This window comes from Sinocyclocheilus rhinocerous, unplaced genomic scaffold (genome assembly GCF_001515625.1).
Source record: "Sinocyclocheilus rhinocerous isolate Xijiao unplaced genomic scaffold, SAMN03320098_v1.1 scaffold2500, whole genome shotgun sequence".
NCBI lineage: Eukaryota > Metazoa > Chordata > Actinopteri > Cypriniformes > Cyprinidae > Sinocyclocheilus > Sinocyclocheilus rhinocerous.
Window position 1 is genome coordinate 100748 of NW_015660026.1, and position 18733 is coordinate 119480.

The 18733-nt window shown below is 34.8% G+C and overlaps 3 protein-coding genes across 17 annotated transcripts in view; 1 reads left to right on the forward strand and 2 right to left on the reverse strand.

Annotated features, from left to right (window-relative positions):
* LOC107724811 (muscleblind-like protein 1) overlaps positions 1–8112 on the forward strand; it is an 82306-nt gene extending 74194 nt beyond the window's left edge. For 11 of the 14 annotated variants that reach the window (XM_016533870.1, XM_016533873.1, XM_016533871.1 and 8 more), the window contains 5 exons: positions 933–968; positions 2479–2561; positions 3063–3107; positions 3725–3796; positions 4914–8112. In XM_016533870.1, the coding sequence (XP_016389356.1) occupies positions 933–968; positions 2479–2561; positions 3063–3107; positions 3725–3781 (221 nt within the window). In that variant the 3' untranslated portion in view covers positions 3782–3796; positions 4914–8112. The remainder of the gene's footprint in view (positions 1–932; positions 969–2478; positions 2562–3062; positions 3108–3724; positions 3797–4913) is intronic. The other 3 variants (XM_016533876.1, XM_016533878.1, XM_016533875.1) reach the window with 2 other exon arrangements.
* A 997-nt stretch (positions 8113–9109) lies between these two features.
* On the reverse strand, positions 9110–12531 carry LOC107724808 (delta-like protein C). 2 transcript variants are annotated; one of them, XM_016533863.1, is made up of 5 exons: positions 12296–12529; positions 11944–12186; positions 10083–10143; positions 9748–10005; positions 9110–9505 (listed from the first exon to the last, which is right to left on the reverse strand). In XM_016533863.1, the coding sequence occupies exons 1-5, from the start codon at positions 12344–12346 to the stop codon at positions 9300–9302; spliced, it is 819 nt and encodes a 272-aa protein (XP_016389349.1). In that variant the 5' UTR covers positions 12347–12529; the 3' UTR covers positions 9110–9299. The 2 variants fall into 2 exon arrangements, with proteins under 2 accessions (XP_016389349.1, XP_016389350.1); XM_016533864.1 differs by lacking the exon at positions 11944–12186 and having other exon boundaries at positions 12296–12531.
* Positions 12532–15776: 3245 nt separating this feature from the next.
* LOC107724820 (tripartite motif-containing protein 47-like) lies at positions 15777–18663 on the reverse strand. The gene is made up of 5 exons (XM_016533896.1): positions 18079–18663; positions 17536–17631; positions 17199–17432; positions 16299–16458; positions 15777–15960 (listed from the first exon to the last, which is right to left on the reverse strand). Exons 1-5 carry the CDS (start codon positions 18661–18663, stop codon positions 15887–15889), a joined length of 1149 nt encoding a protein of 382 aa, XP_016389382.1. The 3' UTR covers positions 15777–15886.
* Positions 18664–18733: the final 70 nt, after the last annotated feature.

Below are 18733 nucleotides of genomic sequence, written 5' to 3' on the forward strand. Positions count from 1 at the left end.
ATATATCATAGTATATAATTTGTAGTAATAATGTAGTAATACTCACCCCTAATTACTAGTTTTATAGTATAACACAGTGTAGTATAATATAATTTATCATAATACAAATAATACATAAAATAAATAAAATTATATATAATTTAAATATTTCTTTACATAGTATAAATGTTCTACTACTTTACAATTACTTTATACACACACATTTATATATAGTATATACTGTATATATGTATATAATACAATCATTATATTATAATATAATATTATGCCAATGATTGTCATTATAATACTATAAATGTTATAATACAGTATTTATCACATAAATATAGAGTATAGTATTGTATAATATACTATACATACTATTATACCATACGATAGATAGATAGATAGATAGATAGATATTTTCATTTGTAATTTATTTATTTATTTTATTTTTTCTGGGAAAAAAAATCTATAAAAATCTATATCCAGTGGAAAAGTCATAGAAAACTATTTGGTCAGAAGGTGTGGGAACCTTGCAATTTATGCACAGTAAAGTGAGCAATAAGAAATGGGGCTGTCTGTTAGTTTCTCTCTATCACCTCATCTTTGTATCACATTTCTACTCTGGAACATAGCTGTAGTTGAGCTCATGGCTTTCACTGCGAAATACAGTTGCCAATAACCCTGGGATGCCCCTCAGTCATACTAACGTCTGCTATGGTGACGGTCACACATACACAAGTTTCTGTGAGCTCACAAATACATGTGCTCCCTTCCTGAGTTCACGGTTTTATTAACTAATCGGTCTCTTATGGACATCATGCTGTATCACTGTAATGATTATTGTCTTCCTTTAATTATGATTTCTTCACTCTAACCAACCTTGTGATGGGCTGTTGTGATTCTTCTCCCTTTCCAATCCACTTCCTGTTGCAATGCATGATGGGCAGGCTCAATATTGTGCATGACCCCTGCAGCGAGCGTGGGTAGGTTTCTAGACTTCCTCCTCTTAGTTGTTTTCATGTCCTCAAAATCCACATGGCCAACAAACTGGCATTGATAAGTGGGCATCTCTGTGAGCGCTTCACTTATGAAGCATCTGTGATTTGAAGTTAAAGTCAACATGAAACGGCATCTGCAATGCAGTTTACTTCAGTAATATGACATACTTCCAAGTGAAACAGAATGTTCAAGAAGATATGTAGAGGAAGAACTTGATTTGATTAATCAGGAATTGCACTGGATTGTGAAAAGTGACTTTTAGGCACATGAAAGTTGGCAAGTTGGAGGAGGCGGCTGAAAAATAATCTTTGCAATAACATGCACCAATACATTATGCAAAATTAGATTATTGTATATTTTTACATTTTGATTTCATGTTGACTTTAAATACAAACAAATATGGTTTCTTTCACTGTGAGTTGTAATTATAGCATTTTGTGTATCGTGTTGTGGGTTTTGGTGGCTTTTTAAAGAGATATTTCACCTAAAAATGAAAATTCAGTAATTTACTCACATTCATGAAAAACAAAAGGAGGAATTTTGAGTATTTTTGCTGTGCACGTTTAAAAATGTGGAATGGAGAATGAAATTTGAGTGTTTTTTAAAGAATAACAACCTAAAATTGTATTAATATATATAATATTTGATCTTATATAATAATATAATAATTTATATAATATTAAATATTGATCCGTTTTTAATAATATTTCTTATAATAATATAAATATATAGTATATATATATATATTATAGTCTAATTTTATAAATATAGTATAACAGTACAGTATGGTATAATTTATCATAATAATTATAGTATAACAATTACTGTACAGTGTATATATGTAGTAAAATATAATTAATATTTGATCATTATTAATATAAAATTATAATTAACCATTCGTTAATACGTGTAGTGCGCGCACACACACACACACACATATATATATATATATATATATATATATAGTATAACTTTACACATAGTATAATATGTAATATTTAAGTTTGTAATTCTGGAATAACCTGAAGGGGAATAATAATAATGGCAAAATTTATATTTTTGGGTGAACTATCCCTTTAACTCCCCACACTGAATTGATCACTTTGTAGTTGATACTGTTTTTCACTGCAGTTGTTTGTGGCTCAGATAATCAGTGTTGAGCATGATGTTCAAGTAACTGAAAATACGAGAAGGGTTCAATGTTAAAGTAGTACATGGAAGCTGAAACCTAAATGCAAAGTTTATGAGATGCCATGCCTTTGTTTCCTTCTCCTTGTAGCTCTTGATGTGTTGGCTCAAATGACACTTTACCTGCCCTTATGTCTTCTTTAGAACAATCTCTCTTGCCACCACTTTTGGTTTGCCGTTTGCTGATATCACCTTCAATGCTCACTTTTCTTTCCATACTCCTCTGTGTCCACTCACTCGTCATGTTTGTGCACCTGTTGGCCACACTCCCTGTATGTGTGCTTATACCATTTTCCCTCTGAAAAGTTCCCATGATGCACGGTGCTTCCCCGGGCGCAGCAACCACATCTGCCACAAGTGTTCCCTTTGCATCTGCATCAGCCAATCAGGTTTGCACTTTTATGGCCTTTTCTCTCTCTATCTCTCTCTCTCTCACACACACATACATACACTCTCTCTACCTTTCTCTTTCTGTCTGATGGATGTTTCCGAGTGCCGGGGGCCCTTTATAGTGATCTCTCGCCCTTGTTGGCCTACACAGGTTTTTGATAAGTCGTACACTTTTTGTGGTACTTCAAACAACAGATTCACAGTGAAAACATTTATTTGACCTGTAATTTTCTCACTGCATACATTGGCTGCGAAAAACAAAAGAATGCACTATAAAGACAGAGCTATGCATAAGTAAACGGAGTTGTTTGAATTCTCTTCTGTACAGGTTTTGTGCACAAAATGCTCTAGAAACTAGTCTGAAATTACCGGAGCGCTGTGAAAATGGTGTAAAAATGAAATTTCTATTAAAGCACCGTTACAGTAGCATTTCTTGTTATATTTGACGGTTATAAATAGCATTTTAATATTGTTTTTCTTTTGTCCTTTGTTATTTTGAGGACTCTTCTCTATCAAAGCTGACTACCAACGAATACATGCAATTGGTATGTATGAGGTCGTTTTTCTTAGGCTTTTGCTTCAGGTACATCTTTGCCGGCTGTGAAGGATAAATGATTTCATTTTTTTCCCCACTTCACTTTGTTGTTTTGCTGATCGAGAAACAAAAAGAATATCAGTCAGCTTAAATACTGCTCATATGAACGCTATCACATGTCTTTGTAATCAATACAAACCAGCGTTACAGGCCGCAATGACAGAATAGTCTGTTCTAAATGATACAATTTTTTAAAAAAAATGGGTGAGGTTCTCTATGGTTTGAAACATTAGATGTTAGTAGAGTCTATAAAGCAGCTTTTCGAATACCTTCAGTTGTTGAAATAAAAAGTGACGGTCAACAAGTTGGAAAAATGGAATGTTGCATGGGAATTCACTGACTTCTCCCTGTCTCACTTGAGAACGATTTATACTAATAAGCAATGGTTCATCGTTTTCTTGAATGGCATTTCTTAATTTGTGTTGTGTTTGACTCATTCTCTTCTTAACTGTCATGGGGGAGGGAGTGAGGGTGAGGGAGAATATTTTAGTCTTTGAAATGATTTTTGTAAAAAATAAAGGTCATAATGGATCTTTTTTCATGCATTTTCTCTCCGTTCATCTTCAGATTCCAATAATATCTGCAGAGCATCTGACTAGTCACAAGTACTTGACGCAGATGTAGTTCCAGTCCATAACAGTAAGTGATTTTTATTGACATTTTCCAGAAACTGCTGGATTTGTGCCCTGCCTGTCTGAGAAATTTAAATGTAATTGTTTGATTTAAAGCAAAACCTCACCCAATTTTGGCCATTATTTGCTCTCATGTCATTCCAAACCCATGTGTGGCTGTTTTTTCAAAAGAACATAAAAGGAAAATTCTGAAAAGTTATCAAAAGTTTGTCAAGCTCCAAAACGGAAACCTGTGACAGTTTGATTACAAGCATATGGACCACTTTTATGATACCTTTTTGGAATTTTCTTTTTTTTAAGATGACATAGTAACTAACTGTCATTGTATAGAAAAGAACTTTCCAAAATTCAAACTTTCCAAAAAAATTCTAAATAATTTAAATAATGCCAGAAGTGTCATTGGTTAGAACACAAAAGCTCAATTCGGAAGTAGTTCTTTTTTTCATACAACTAGTTCATATGACCATGTGTGTCAAGCACCAATAAGGAAACTATGGCACCTAAAGCGCAAGTTTCAGCCTGTTCATCACACATAACTATTATATGGCTTCAGAACACTTAATGCATATTTACACAGCTTAGTTAAAGGGATAGTACACCTAAAAATGAACATTCTGTCATCATTTACTCACCCTCAAGTTGTTCCAAACTTGTATGAGCTTCTTTCTTCTGTTAAACACAAAAGAAGATATTTTGCAGAATGTTGGTAATCATCAAACAATTGACTATAGCCATGGACTTCCACAGTACAGAAAAGATAACTATGGAAGTCAATGGCTACCGTCAACTGTTTGGTTTTGGTTACCAACATTCTCCAAAATATCTTCTTTTATTCCTGCTCTGACACACCTCAGCCCATAGTATAACAGTATGCAATTAAACGTAAATGCATTCATGCCATCTCTGAGCAGCATTCAACTGTGTAAATTTGGCATTAGAATACAATGATTAAGTCACATTAATTACTTTTATGGCACTGTTTTTAACTTGTCATCGTATGCAAAAGAATTCTTCAACATTCTAAATAATTTAATTAATGACAGAATTGTCGAATTTGGTTGAACTCTCACTTTAATACCTATTTTCAAGTGTTCTAAACATGCACTTTTTCTACTTTCCCACAGATCAAAGGAATGTGCTGTTGCCCCGGACAAAAGGCAAACAAACAAAATTCAAAATGTTAACATCAAGATCACCGCCTGATAGAATATAATATGAAGATTAGAATTTGGTCATATATGATGGTAGGGTTTTACTGGGGTGAAACTGAATGTCCTTACACGTAATGTGTAGAATTTGAGTGAACTACATCATTATGTCAGACAGGACGACATTTTTACTCTTTTACTTTAGATATTTTTTGTGATTCACACCTTGATTTTCTTTCCTCGAAATTTGTCTGAAGGTTTACAAAGTTACAAAAGGTGCACCTTGAATTGAAAAGCGAATCGAACGTCAATATATGGCACAAATAATCCAGCAAAATAATTCAATGTATGTAGTTTTCTCTATCTTTAGTTCAAACTAGATTGTAAGCGCAGAGTCGAGAATGACGGATGAATGTTTTGGGTAGAAACCGATCACCTGAGACCTTTCAGAAGCACATTCTTACAAGCTTTATGTACCATAACCACCGGCTGAATACCAGACACCGATCTAGAGTGTTATATCAACAGTGTTATTATGTTTACCAGAGATTAATGTTTTTTATACATAATTTCACAAGTGTGTGGGTTTTTTATGAAACGTGCCATTTTTATTTGTAGATCATCCATTAGGCCTTGTAGAACTATGAAGCCTTTTTGACTCCTATGAGAACAGGGTTGCCTTGTTCCTAATGCCCTGTTTCTTTGTATTGCCTTGAATGAGAGAATGTCGCGTTTGAAGGTAATCGAGAGTCACGTTAGAGAACGTCAAGGTAGCGTAGATTCGACAGTCGCATGTGGAAACAGAGCGACTGCGTTCCAGTCTTTGCCGTAACGGTGTGAGGACTCTAAAAATCATGCTGGAAAAGCACTGCTTGAGTATTTCGTGACAGATTGTGAGTTCGAGTCTAGGTACACGGAAAGATGAGGTTAGTGTTGGGTCAGGGTTTGTCTTCAGTTCTCATCTGTGTTGATTTTGAGTTGTTTTCGAATAGTACGCGACCGCTGGATGACGTAAAAGAGGAACGGAGAATATCATGAGATGTGTTTAACATTAAGTTGTGCCAAAGTCTGTTTTCCTCTTTTTATTTTTTATTTAAATGTGTTTTGACTGGGTATACTGATCACGGAAGGTGAATAATTTGTGTAGCTTCGTTTTACGTACAAGGCTGCTTGTAAACCAGGAAACAGATGTTCACATCAAGGTACCCAAGTTACTGGCGAGGGTTTTAGCGTCACAACCAGACTCAAGATGAAATGAATCCGAGTTCACTTGAGTCTGGATTTCAGCCTGGTTTAGGTGCAGACTTGAAAGGATGCACGCCATTGCCGTTTCCTCACTTAAAGCCTTATATTTCAGTGTTTGAACCCAACATTCAAACATTCTCTCAATCACAAATGGGAAATTACAGCGGATGAGATTTTATTCTTCACACTTATTTTACGTGTATATTAATCATGTTACACTTAACTGTTTTAAAGCCTTTGTTAGAAATATATTGTGGTGTTTGCATATAAAGATTTTGTTTTTGACTATTGTCATAGAACTGTTTTAGAATGTAGGAAATGAAATATTGTTTATCTTACTGTCACTTTCTTTTACATCATTTTAAGTTCATAATGTTTAGCTAGTAGTGTTGTATTCTTAATTCTTCATGTTAGTTTTCATGGTAGAATGTTTGAAATTTCAAGGATTTTGGTTTTGAATTTGTTGAACAAAATGTTTGATCTTGTCTTAAAAAAGAGAGAAAACGACAGAAAGAGAGTTTATTTGTTGCTATGGTAAGGTTGATATTTTAACCCCTTATTTTGTGTCGAATCAAGACCACGTCTACACTTAGCTGGTTAAAGTATCAATTGTACATGCTCGAGTAAAAGAAGTTATTTTCTACTGTATGCATTTCAGAATTTAAAAAAATCGTCTTGTAATATTTCAAAGAAGAAGAAAAAAACATCCCTCAATGTCAGGCCAAAATGTGCAGCAACTTGGCTCCAGAGATTTCTGAATATTTAAAGATGTAAAACAAAGGAGGGAGGTCACAGGGTCGGGCCTCGAGCTGCAAACCAGAGAGAGAGAGAGCCATATAACTTAAGGGATGAAGGTTGACTTTTTGCACTTCTGTACATAGTCAATATAAAGAAAAGAAAAGGAACATGTATAATATTGAGATCTTATTTTGAATAATAAAAGATTCTATAACTATGAGAAATTTTCTTAGGATAATTTAAGAATTAGAGTAATAGTCCAGCTAACAAATGATGCTTGCAGAAATATGGCACAGTTCTTTTATCATCATTTCCGGCCATCACGTTCAGAAAAGAAAAATAATAATAAAGCTCTGCGTTGCCTGCATACAGTACCGACACGTACCAAGAGTCTCAAAAATTGGCAGTACACTCTGCCCCGTCATGATTTCCACTGTGGGGAATTCGGTTTTGTTTACAAATAGATACTACACCTTCAAAAACACAGTATTTGTCATATGATGAACATAAATAACTGCATGAAGAAGAAAAAATTCTCATAATAGATAAGTACGTAGATAAGATAATTTCTCACAGTAGGCTACCGTAACTATCATTGCCACAGCATAGTGTAAATCAAGTATCTCGATCGATATCTGAGCCTGAATTGAGGCACGTTCGCCGATAATCCATCCGAGTATAACCGTAAGAACAGTACAATTATTAAAAAGGCCTTCAAACTGACTCTAGATGCTAGAAAAAGACGTCCACTTAACACACGACAACAGAAGAGTTGCTTTGTTGCTTGGTAACGTGCCTTCAGCAGGGAAAGGACACCAACCACACACACACACAAAAAAATAAACAAAATGAATGTAACTGTCAAATCCTCCGCTGAGGTCAGCGTTTTACTCATTTGAGGTTGCTGCACAAGAGCTATTAAACCAAAGCATCACTTTCCTTCACTAAACGCAATGCCTAAAAGCTGGTCGGCCGTTGCAGACGGCGAAACCACAGGTGGTCCTGCCTGCTGAAAGCACTTGCTTGGATGCTTAACGCCCTCTATGGACTCTTACACCTGCTCTTTGCTTATAGTTGCTGTAAGATATTGTGCTGCATTCTAAAAGACTTGTTTTATGCACATTTATTATTGTTAGAATTGACTCTTACTGTTATGAGTAAAAAAAATCTTAATAAAACAAAATGGATTTGCTCAGAAGGTGTCTGTGTGGTGTTTCACTTTCTTTTCATTCATGAATAACAACAGTTCTAAAGGGAGATACTATTTATGTATAATGTGGTTTGCTTAATTGATTTCTAGTCAGAAAATTTTGTAGGCTTTCTTTTCTGGATATTGAGCTCCACGTGTCTTTTTGTTGTGTTAAAAATCACATTTATCATTTTGAAGTTCCGTTTCTTTGTTTTAGTCCTCATTGATTGATCACAGGCGTGTCTTGATAATTGATCTTGTTAAGCCATTTGATTTGTGTGTGTGGGTGTGTATATGTAGTCTGTCATATAGTTTTCCTTGTTTTTTATATTCAATTTGTGGCCTCTTGCTTTGGATGATTGGCTTTCAAAATAAAATAAAATATCGAGAAAGCATATTCATCCTTCCACTATTGTAACTCTCCAACAAAACATGCATAAAATATAGTAAAAAAAAAAAAAGACTCACTTTAATTTGTTGAATGAGAATAAATGAAAGTAGTTGTCAAATTAGTAAAACATTTCGTAAAACAATTAGTAATTAGTAAATTTTTAAAATGTATGTAATTTGAAGCTGAACTATTTTGCGATAGTAGTAAATTCTTGCATAGAATTAAAGTATTGTTTTAACAATGTTTAAATTATCTAAACATTCCTGATGGCTCCATAGGTAGGAAGACACTCAATCAAAAGCCATTTTATACTTTTAGGAGCCCTCAAAAAAGGTCACTGGCAAAGCATCTTGTATATTAAAAGTGAAATATCCACTTTTATCTTCATGATCCATATGTTGCTTGCAAAAATACAGTCAGACTACACAGATATTTTTGAATGACTGTCATCAATGGAGAAAGACGACATCTACCAGCAGGCGTCATGATAATATAATATGCTTTGGCTGTGACGGGTATGATGACTCCTCTGTTTTAAGGCACATTTGCTTTTGAAATGTCCCCTTAATATCAGACTAGCCCTTATGAGACTAAAGACGGTGCACACAATTTTCAGTTGTGTTAATTTAATTATTTTTAAATGGCATAAACACTGTGTTGTTAACATGGCACCATAATCCAAAGAAATAGGACATCATTATTTATTTATTTAGTGTATTTCAAGTGGTTTCTCAACCATAACAGCCCATTATAGCCTAAATGAAACACACCTAACCAGGAAAACACTGAATATATCAATTCAAACACTAAGATCCTTGTCGCACAGCAGGCCTCCCCATCCCTTCTCACACCTGCACTCCCAGGGATGTTTGCAGGTGCCATGTTTGCACCCTGGGTAAGGTAAGCACTCCTCACAGCGAGGGCCCTGCCATCCATACCGGCAATTGCACTGACTGGGGGCCACACAATAACCATGTTCCTCACTACATCCAGAGAAGCAGATAGCTGTTAAAAATAAGAGGGAGAAAATTAGAATAAATGTGCATCATTTTCAAAAATACAATACAAAAGATTCGATATGTAGTAGGCTACTATTCTTGCTTATTACATAATTAGATGTTCTAATTGACCAAACAGAAATAACATACGTATAAATAAATAAATATATGCAGCTTTTATAGCATATCAACGGTACAAATTTAAAAAAATAATAATACTAATACAAATAAATAAAAAAAATCACTTACGCTCTCCGCAATATTGGCCTTTCCATCCATGCAAGCAAATTCTGTTGCCAGCGTCGTCACAGGTAAAGTGACCGAAAGGGTCATCCCGAGAACGGCAGAAATCAGCGCAGTCATCGCCATAGTAGAATTCATCGCACACTGCACGGTAGGAAAAGCGTAGCTCACTTTTCTCTCCTATATGCTCTCCTAAGGACCATTTCTGACCAATAGTAAGATTTATTTTGGTGGCGAAGTGGCCAATCATATTGCTTAGATTCTCTGAAAATAAATCATAATGTATAAATACATTTGTAAAAAATTGGTATTTAAATAAAACACAAAAATAGGAGGTATACCTGTTGGCTGATCATTGGAAGACTCTGCATTCCATGCTTCAATTATCACTAAGACTGTTCCCTGTAATGACAGAAATTGTTCTTGAACCTCCGTTATCCATTGAATTAGACACGCCCCCACTTTCCAAAACCACGCCCTCCAAAAGACGCGCGCAAACGCTTGGGTGACCTTCTGAGGTGAATCACGGGATCATATGTGCTTCATTTTAGTGTTACAGGTAAGAATAACCACCTTAACTTTAGTGGTGTCACAGCGCAATTTTTACTAAGTTCCCTATATCAAGACTGTTGTCAGAGAATCACGTGATCAGTGACAAACCGTCCAGTAAATGCAGGCTTCGTTTGGCTTGTAGTAATGACGGTTATAAATCCAGAGATAACTTTCTTTACTTTTAACTTCTTCAGTTTTGGCCTTTTTGTGGCTTGATATTACTCTTTGGTGTCATGGAAGAAACAAAGCCTTTTGAAACTTTGAATCAATTAAACCAACTGCTTTGCAAACTGATTCACTGTTTCGAGGTGTGACGCCTTTTATGGAGGGCTTGGTTAATCAGGCCCAAGAGGCTATTAGTAAGGCTAACTCTACCCTTGTATTAAACAAATGTGTCATTAAAATTGTCTAGGCCTACAACAAATTTTTGAAAAGATCAGATAAAAACCACTAGGGGTGGGAATCACCAGAGACCTCACGATACGATATTATCACGATACTTGTGTCACGATACAATATTATTGCGATTTTAAATATATTGCGATATATTGCAATTTATTACCTTTTTCCAACTTCAAATTATGTCCCCAAAGGAAAACTTTGACAACATCTGTTTTAACTAAAAAGAAACATTTCTCAGTTTGTTTATCTCACTTCAGTTTTATTGTTGCAGTGCAAAATCGAATTGTCAAGCAGACAAACTGACAAACACTTTCATGAAAACCTGTCATAAATGTTATATGCACCTGGCAAACTCAACTATTTGTATTACAGTCTAATCTAGTCCCATGATAGTTAATACATTAACTAACATTAACTAACGGAACCTGCGTTACCTTAATATTAAATATGAATATATTATTTTTATTCACTTCTATGTAACAGAAATTTCGAAACATGACATGATAACAAAGCCTTCTTTACTGAAATCACGTGACTTTGGCATTTTGATACGCACTCTTGGTTCAAAACAAATTATTTACAAAGGTTTCAAAGCTTCACAAAAGAGTGTTTTGAAAGTGCCCATCACTAGTTGAGGAGGTAGTATTTGTTTTCAAAATCATATATACTAAATATAGGCCTATACTATATACTCATGTACTAAAATGGCATCTGCAAGAAAAAAATAATTACACAAGTATTTCCTGGCTTTATGGCTGCTGTAAATGTTACGAATTAGCAGAGGACACTGTTGTCAATACTCCAAGGCTTTGAATCTTTTCCTGGCAGAATTGAGGGAAAGCCTAAGAGCTTCATGAGTCTTTTTACTAGTATTACTGTACACTAATCCTGTATAGGTATTTTGATGTTAGTTGCCAAAAGCAGCAGTTGCAACATAATATTCTCACATGACAATCTGACTCTGGATTCCAGCTTCCTGTATATGGGCTGCCTTAAAAAACGGGCAAAATGATTGACCAGCAGAAAGCAGATCAAAGTCCTCTGACTGGATAAACAAAAATGTTACATTAGGCGTAACTGCGAAAGATATTATTATATTTCAGGATCTATTTGAGTGATATCTGTCACTGACATTATATTGTTTTCCATATCATAAAATTGCTAATATTACCTTGATAGTCTATCTAACATGCTATACATGTTATAACTGTTATATTAATCTTTAATGTTCACTCTTGAGCTACTCACCAGCCAATTTAAGTTAAAGGGCACAGTTATTGGTGCACTAGTGGAGATGGAGCTCTGGTCTGAGCTGAATGTTCCTGTCAGTCCAGTGCCATTTGAACATGCCAGTCTATATGATATGACGTCCTGCGTGTAGTTCAGGCAAACACGGAAAAAAACCTGACAGTCTCTGGACTGTTTACACACACTACTACTGGTAGTTGTGAAAGAGTACACTTTCAACTCAAACACAGCAGAGGATTTGACCTATAAAAATAATAAGATGGTGTATCAGCACTACTCATATAGGCTAGTGGTTACATCACTTATTCAAGAAAGAGATTACATTCAAATAATTATGAAATCAAATACTCACCAGTTGCACTGATATCAAAATTAAGAAGCATGCTGATAAAAGCCGAGCCATTTTGAATCTTATTGTCTGCTGTTGATTTAAAGCAGACTGTGACAATATTCTAATGTGAAACTAAATAGAAATTAAAATGTAAACTGAGTGGAATATTAAATGCCTTAATATTGGCTTGGCTGGAACTCACAAAGTAAAGGCGAACCGATTTCTAGCTCCAGAATGTAGAGTGCTTGTTTAAATAGGGACCTCAGAGTGGGAGTAGTGTGCTATGCAAATTAGGTCGACTCAAACCTCTCTGTACATTGAACATTAAACATCATTTGTGCGTATACATAGTATTAGATGTGTAAACAATTTAGAAATGTTTGATTTTTCTGCGAAGTTCTGGGAACACTAATCAATCAGTTATGAATCAGTATTTTTTTTTTTTTTTTAGCAAACTCTCCACATGAAAACTTTGGTTATGATGTAGCTTTATTTGATGAATAAAATGTTTTTTATAAAAAAGCTTTAAAAGTATAGGCTATATGTGCTAACCCAGAACAACTGCTACCTATTGCTATAACAGTTCAAATGAATACTGTTCAAAATGGAAATGTACACTTGCCATCATCTTTAAGATTAAGGGTATTTTTTTTTTAAGTTGAATCATGCTGAAATCATTTACTTTGATGAAGAAGAAAAAAACAATGTTTGGATAGTCACATATATTTATATTTTACACTACTCTAACTATAACCCAGGATAGAGCGGTTGAGTGAATGTGGTCTGGATTCTGTGGATGAGGGTCATTGTGTCAGAGACGCTGTAGAAGGACAGAATTCCTGCTCTGTGATCCACATACACTCCTATTCTAGAGGAGCTGGAGACCACGGGGAGATCAGACTCTTTGTAATTGTGCTAGAATAAGCATTTGGAAGGAGAGCAGAACAATCTCCAGGATATGGCTGGACTTGTTTACTGCAAGTAGCCACTCTATTCCCCCCAGACAGTTGGACATTTTTATTCACTGTATTTACATCCATATCGAACAGACAGAAATCTGATGGAGAGAAAAATAAAAACAATTTTGTACTGTTAAAAAAAAATAGAATTTGTAAATACAGCATTATTGGAGAATGTTTTACAAGAATATACGATTTCAGTCTTTGTTTAAAATATCACAATTGATTCAGTGAGTTATTTGTTGTTTTTTTGTAATTATTTGTGAAAATGTTTCACTACTAAACTCGTAAAGCTTCTAAACATCTTAAAGTCTGATAGAAGACCTAAAGATAAAGTGTCTCCTTAGCACAATGCAAAGGTTGTTTTCTACATTCTAAGAATGTTCAATTTGTTTTTTATATACATTCATGTTATTTTTTTTAAATAAGGATTTATTAAAAAGTTTAAGCTGCTTATGTTTTTTTAAAGTTACGAACATAATACATGAAACTTTTTACTGAGACTTTTAAAGGCAATCTAGGAAATGGTGAGTGTTGTAGAGCCTATAATAAGGCCTTTCCAGTAACAATTTAAATATAACTTGCAAGCGTTTGTGTACTTTGAAACTCATATAAGTAGTCAATTAAAGAAATGTTATTATTTAGAGTGAGCATAGTTCAAATGATAATGTTACCTAATACTCGCATGACTATGAGTGTGATACTGCATTTATACAACAGTTCAATGCCACAAATGTGTAAATAAATAAGAAACAACAACTTTGGATCTAGTAACGAAGATACGCGTTGCTTCACTTAAGTTAAAATCTTATTGTCACTGAGGAATAGGGCTGGGCAAAAAAAAATCGATTTTTCGATATATCGTTTTTTAAAATGTGGTCGATTCAATATCGATTCTCAAAGGCCACGAATCGATTTTTTTCAATATTTATTTCCGCAAACCATGAACATAAGATTTACGTTAAAATCGAATTGGAACATCTGAATCGATACCCAGCCCTACTGAGGAACGTGATGTATTTGTCATATAGTGCCTAGTTACAATGGTTGAGGTTACAATGGTTAAGGTGAATTCTTTTACCGATAAATAACATTATCGGTAAAAAAAACATTACCTTGTTATTCAAGGATTGGCAGATTCAAGGACCAGAAGTAACTGTTGTAAATGTATAATGGTATATGAATAATGTATAATATTAAAAAAAAGAGTGCGCACAAAAAAAAAAATGACATAAAAGATTGTAACTGTGTGTGATTTGTCATGTAGCTCAAACCTTGGATCATGGACAAAAAGCATTTGTAAAATCTCAATCTACTCTCTTAGATTACACAGTTTCACTGTTGATCCATAAACTCCAAACCCAGGGTAGAGCGGTTGAGTGAATGTGGTCTGGATTCTGTGGATGAGGGTCATTGTGTCAGAGACTTTGTAGAAGGACAGATTTCCTGCTCTGTGATCCACATACACTCCTACTCTACAGGAGCTGGGGAATATAGGGAGATTAGTCTTTATGTTATTATGCAAAAATAAGTGACTAGATTGAGAGCACTGCAATTTCCAGGACTCATTTTTATATCCAAATAAACAATCTTTAGCTTCTCCCTTCCTGCAGATGCTCTTATATGACACTGATATTCCCACGCCACCACTCCACTCCACCTCCCAGTAACAGCGTCCACACACTCTCTCTCTGCACAACATCTGAGGCCAAACATCAAATCTGTCTGGATGATCAGGATACGGCTGCTCTGTGTGAGTGTATGTAGCCACTCTTTTGTCCTCAGACAGACGAAGCTGTTTATGCAAAGTGTTTGGATCCAGAGTGAGCTGAAGGAAATCTGATGAAAATGAAAAATTAATTTGTATTTAATGTAAATCTGTATCTCAGTTTGTACAGTACATGCATGTTGTATGAGTTTGTTGATTCTCAAGGGAAGTATAGCTAAAGCACTATCATTAAACAAATACAGAATATGCACAGAATATAAAAATGAAACTATAAAATATATATATACTCTTGCTTTCTCGTTTGTTTGCTTCATTTGTTGTTAAAATAGTATTACCTTGCCATGTAACCTTTTCATAAACTGTGTTTACTCACTCAAAAATATGTGGTCTACTCAAGTGAATATCATGCATTTTCAGTATTTGAAATATTATGAATTCTGTGTGACACCATATATGTAAGATAGAACTGAATATGTGTCACTTTTGTTACAACTTTTTAATAGACAAAAAAAAAAAGCTCTAGCATCTAGAGCTACAGAAAAGGAGAAAGGATATTTAACACTAACCCTTCTGAAACCCATAGTCATGATATTTTTAACGTTTAAACATTTTTCTGAAACAATATATATTTAATATGAGTATATATAACATCTGATTCTGGTGTAATGAATTGTCTAATAATTTTACTGCACATACAATCACAAGGATAGTAATATCAGTCAATTTTGACCTTGTGGGGACATTTTTTGGTTTTTGGTTTTTTGGAAAGTTTTTTGAAAATGTTAAAATACAGAAAGTTTTGTGTGATGGGTAGGTTTAGGGTAAGGGGATAGAAAATACAGTTTGTACAGTATAAAATCCATTGTGCCTATGGAATGTTCCCATGAAACATGGAAACCAGTCTGTGTGTGTGTGTGTGTGTTTTCAATGTGACTTACACTGTAGGAATTCCTCCCTAGTCCTGGGTTCATTATTGGAAGTAATGTCGATGTATGTTACTAAGAAAATAAACACATATAATTAGTTATTAGTGTTATTTTCCATCTTTACATATTCCTATGTATGTCTGCACTATCATGTATGTTGCACTATGTCCGTACTTTCTTCTGCACTGGAAGCTCCTGTGATCAAGTCAAATTCCTTGTGTGTGTAAACATACTTGTTAATAAAGGCTAAAGCTCTTTCTGACTTCTAATTAGAATAGTTCTAATTAATAATTTTAATAATTATATGAAACAAGTATTACTTTCATATTGTATTTTACTATACACCAGTTTCTTCAACATTGTTGCAAAATATATCATTTTTCTAAAAGCAACTGTTTCTGTCACTGTACCTTGACCAGATAACCGTTCTATTTTCTCTTTACAGAACTCCTCCAGTATTTCTTTCAAGTGAGACACAGATTTTCTCACATCATCATAAGGGAGGACAGAACTGACAGCAACTCTGGGACCACCTGTAGATTCCATAGGTTCAGCGAGAGACCGGAAACTCTAGAAAGAATAAATGCACAGAAACATCAAAGATAAGAAGAAACAAAAATCATATTTTATCCATTAAGGGTAAGCATATTAGAATCCCACACAAATATTTTGTGAACCCTTTGTTTCAGTTTTATTACTGTTACAGTTTTGCAGTGTCCATTTTTGAATCAAGTTTGTATCAAGTTAAAAATAAAGAATTAAAAAAAAAAGTTACAGTTAACATTACCTACATTTAGTTTATTTCTAAGATCTAAATATGGGCTAACAATGTGTTCACAGCCTCAACTCCAGCAGTATCTGTACTGTATTAATTTTGTAATTTTAATGTTCTCATGGGCTCTTCAGGCCAATACTATTTTAAGTAATTGTCATTGATCGATACACTTTTTCAGTCAGTAAGAAAGAATCTGCTTTAAATCTACATTGGGAAAAGTATGTGAAAATAAAAGACAATTGTTAAAGTCACTATGACGTCAGAAATGAAAATGACAAAAATTACATTGATCCAAAGCCAAACGATTTGTTTTGGTGTATACCATATAATTGGTATCATCAGACAAAACTTGAACTGTTGTTTTTATATATACAAAACAAAACTGGTATGTTTTGAGGGATCTGGTCAAATGGATCTAATATATGAATTACTATTTTAGTGTCTCCGATAATGGTTTTATTATATTACACTTACAGAAAAATTTGAAAATAATTCTCTAGTCAAAAGACAATGCTTAGGACAACAGTCCTGCTACCTGTAGGAAATGGATGTAATCATCTGTGTGTAAAAGCTGCTTCAGCTCAGTGTCTCTCCTCCTCAGATCATCAATCTCCTGCTCCAGTTGCTTCAAGAGTCCTTCAGATCGACTCACTTCAGCCTTTTCCTGATTTCTGATCATCTGTATCACCTCGGAGCGGCTTCTCCTAATTGAACGGATCAGTTCAGTAAAGATCCTCTCACAGTCCTTCACTGCTGCCTGTGCAGAGCGCTGTTAGAACACACAGATAATCAGATCATCAGTCTGTAAGCCAAAGTGGGCAGTGGAACTGGAAAATGTGGTCCAACACTAACTAGGTTAGTCTGAGTCTCACCTTGTGAGTCTTAATAGCCTCTCTGAGCTCTTGAAGCTTCTTCTGTCTCTCTTGCATTCTCTGCTGACATTTTTCTTGCATCTCTCCATCCTGATTCTGAGGCATGGAAAAAATGGAAACATTAGAAATCTTCAGTAATCTTCAATGGACGCGAAAAGTTTTAGTGAGGAAAGATTATCAGTTATCATCAGTTTGATTGAATGGTTTCCAGATATTTTCAAATATGTGATAATCTCATCATAGACTGCCTAATTTGCTTAATAACTGCAATTGCAATCAACACAGTTTAGGCTACCCTTACGAAAAAGAAGTTTATTCAAGTGTGCTATTAGTATGCTTCTTTTAAACTAAAACTAGGAAAGTATACTTCTAGTCTACTTTTTATGTACTTCTCAGAAATGGGCTTTATGTACTTCTCAGAAATGGGCTTTATGTACTTCTCAGAAATGGGCTTTATGTACTTCTCAGAAATGGGCTTTATGTACTTCTCAGAAATGGGCTTTATATACTTCTCAGAAATATACTTAAAATGTATGTGCATACCTGTTTCTCATTCCTCTCTGCTTCAGCTGAAACAGTATCTTGATTTTTGTGTTCATCCATCACACAAATCAAACAAACACATCGCTGGTCAGTTCGACAAAAAACCTCCAGCAGTCTGTCATGTTTAGAGCAGATCATCTCCTGGATTCGTCCAGCATCCGTCAGTTTATGCCGCTTACTTGAATGAGATTCCTCATGACGCTCAAAGTGAGTTTGACAGTAAGATTCCAAACACAAAAAACAGGACTTAATAGCTTTACGTTTCCTTCCAGTACAAACATCACACTCCTCATCTCCAGGTCCAGCGTAACTGAGAGACTGATCCATCCGGTCTTTTTTCTTCTTCAGTTTCTCCACCATTTCAGTAAACATCACGTTTATATTTAAAGCAGGTCTTGGACTGAAGGTCTGACTGCATTCAGTGCAGCTGTAAACTCTCCACTGATCTTCTTTATTCCAGTTATCTGTAATGCAGTTCATACAGTAACTGTGTCCACAGGGGATGGTCACTGGATCCTTCAGTAGATCCAGACAGATCGGACATCTGAACTGATCCTCAGCCACTGAAATTTGAGCTTCTGCCATTTTACTGCAATCAGAAAGAAAGATAAATACAGCGACTTATCTATAAATAGGTTTCGTTTTCCCTGAAATT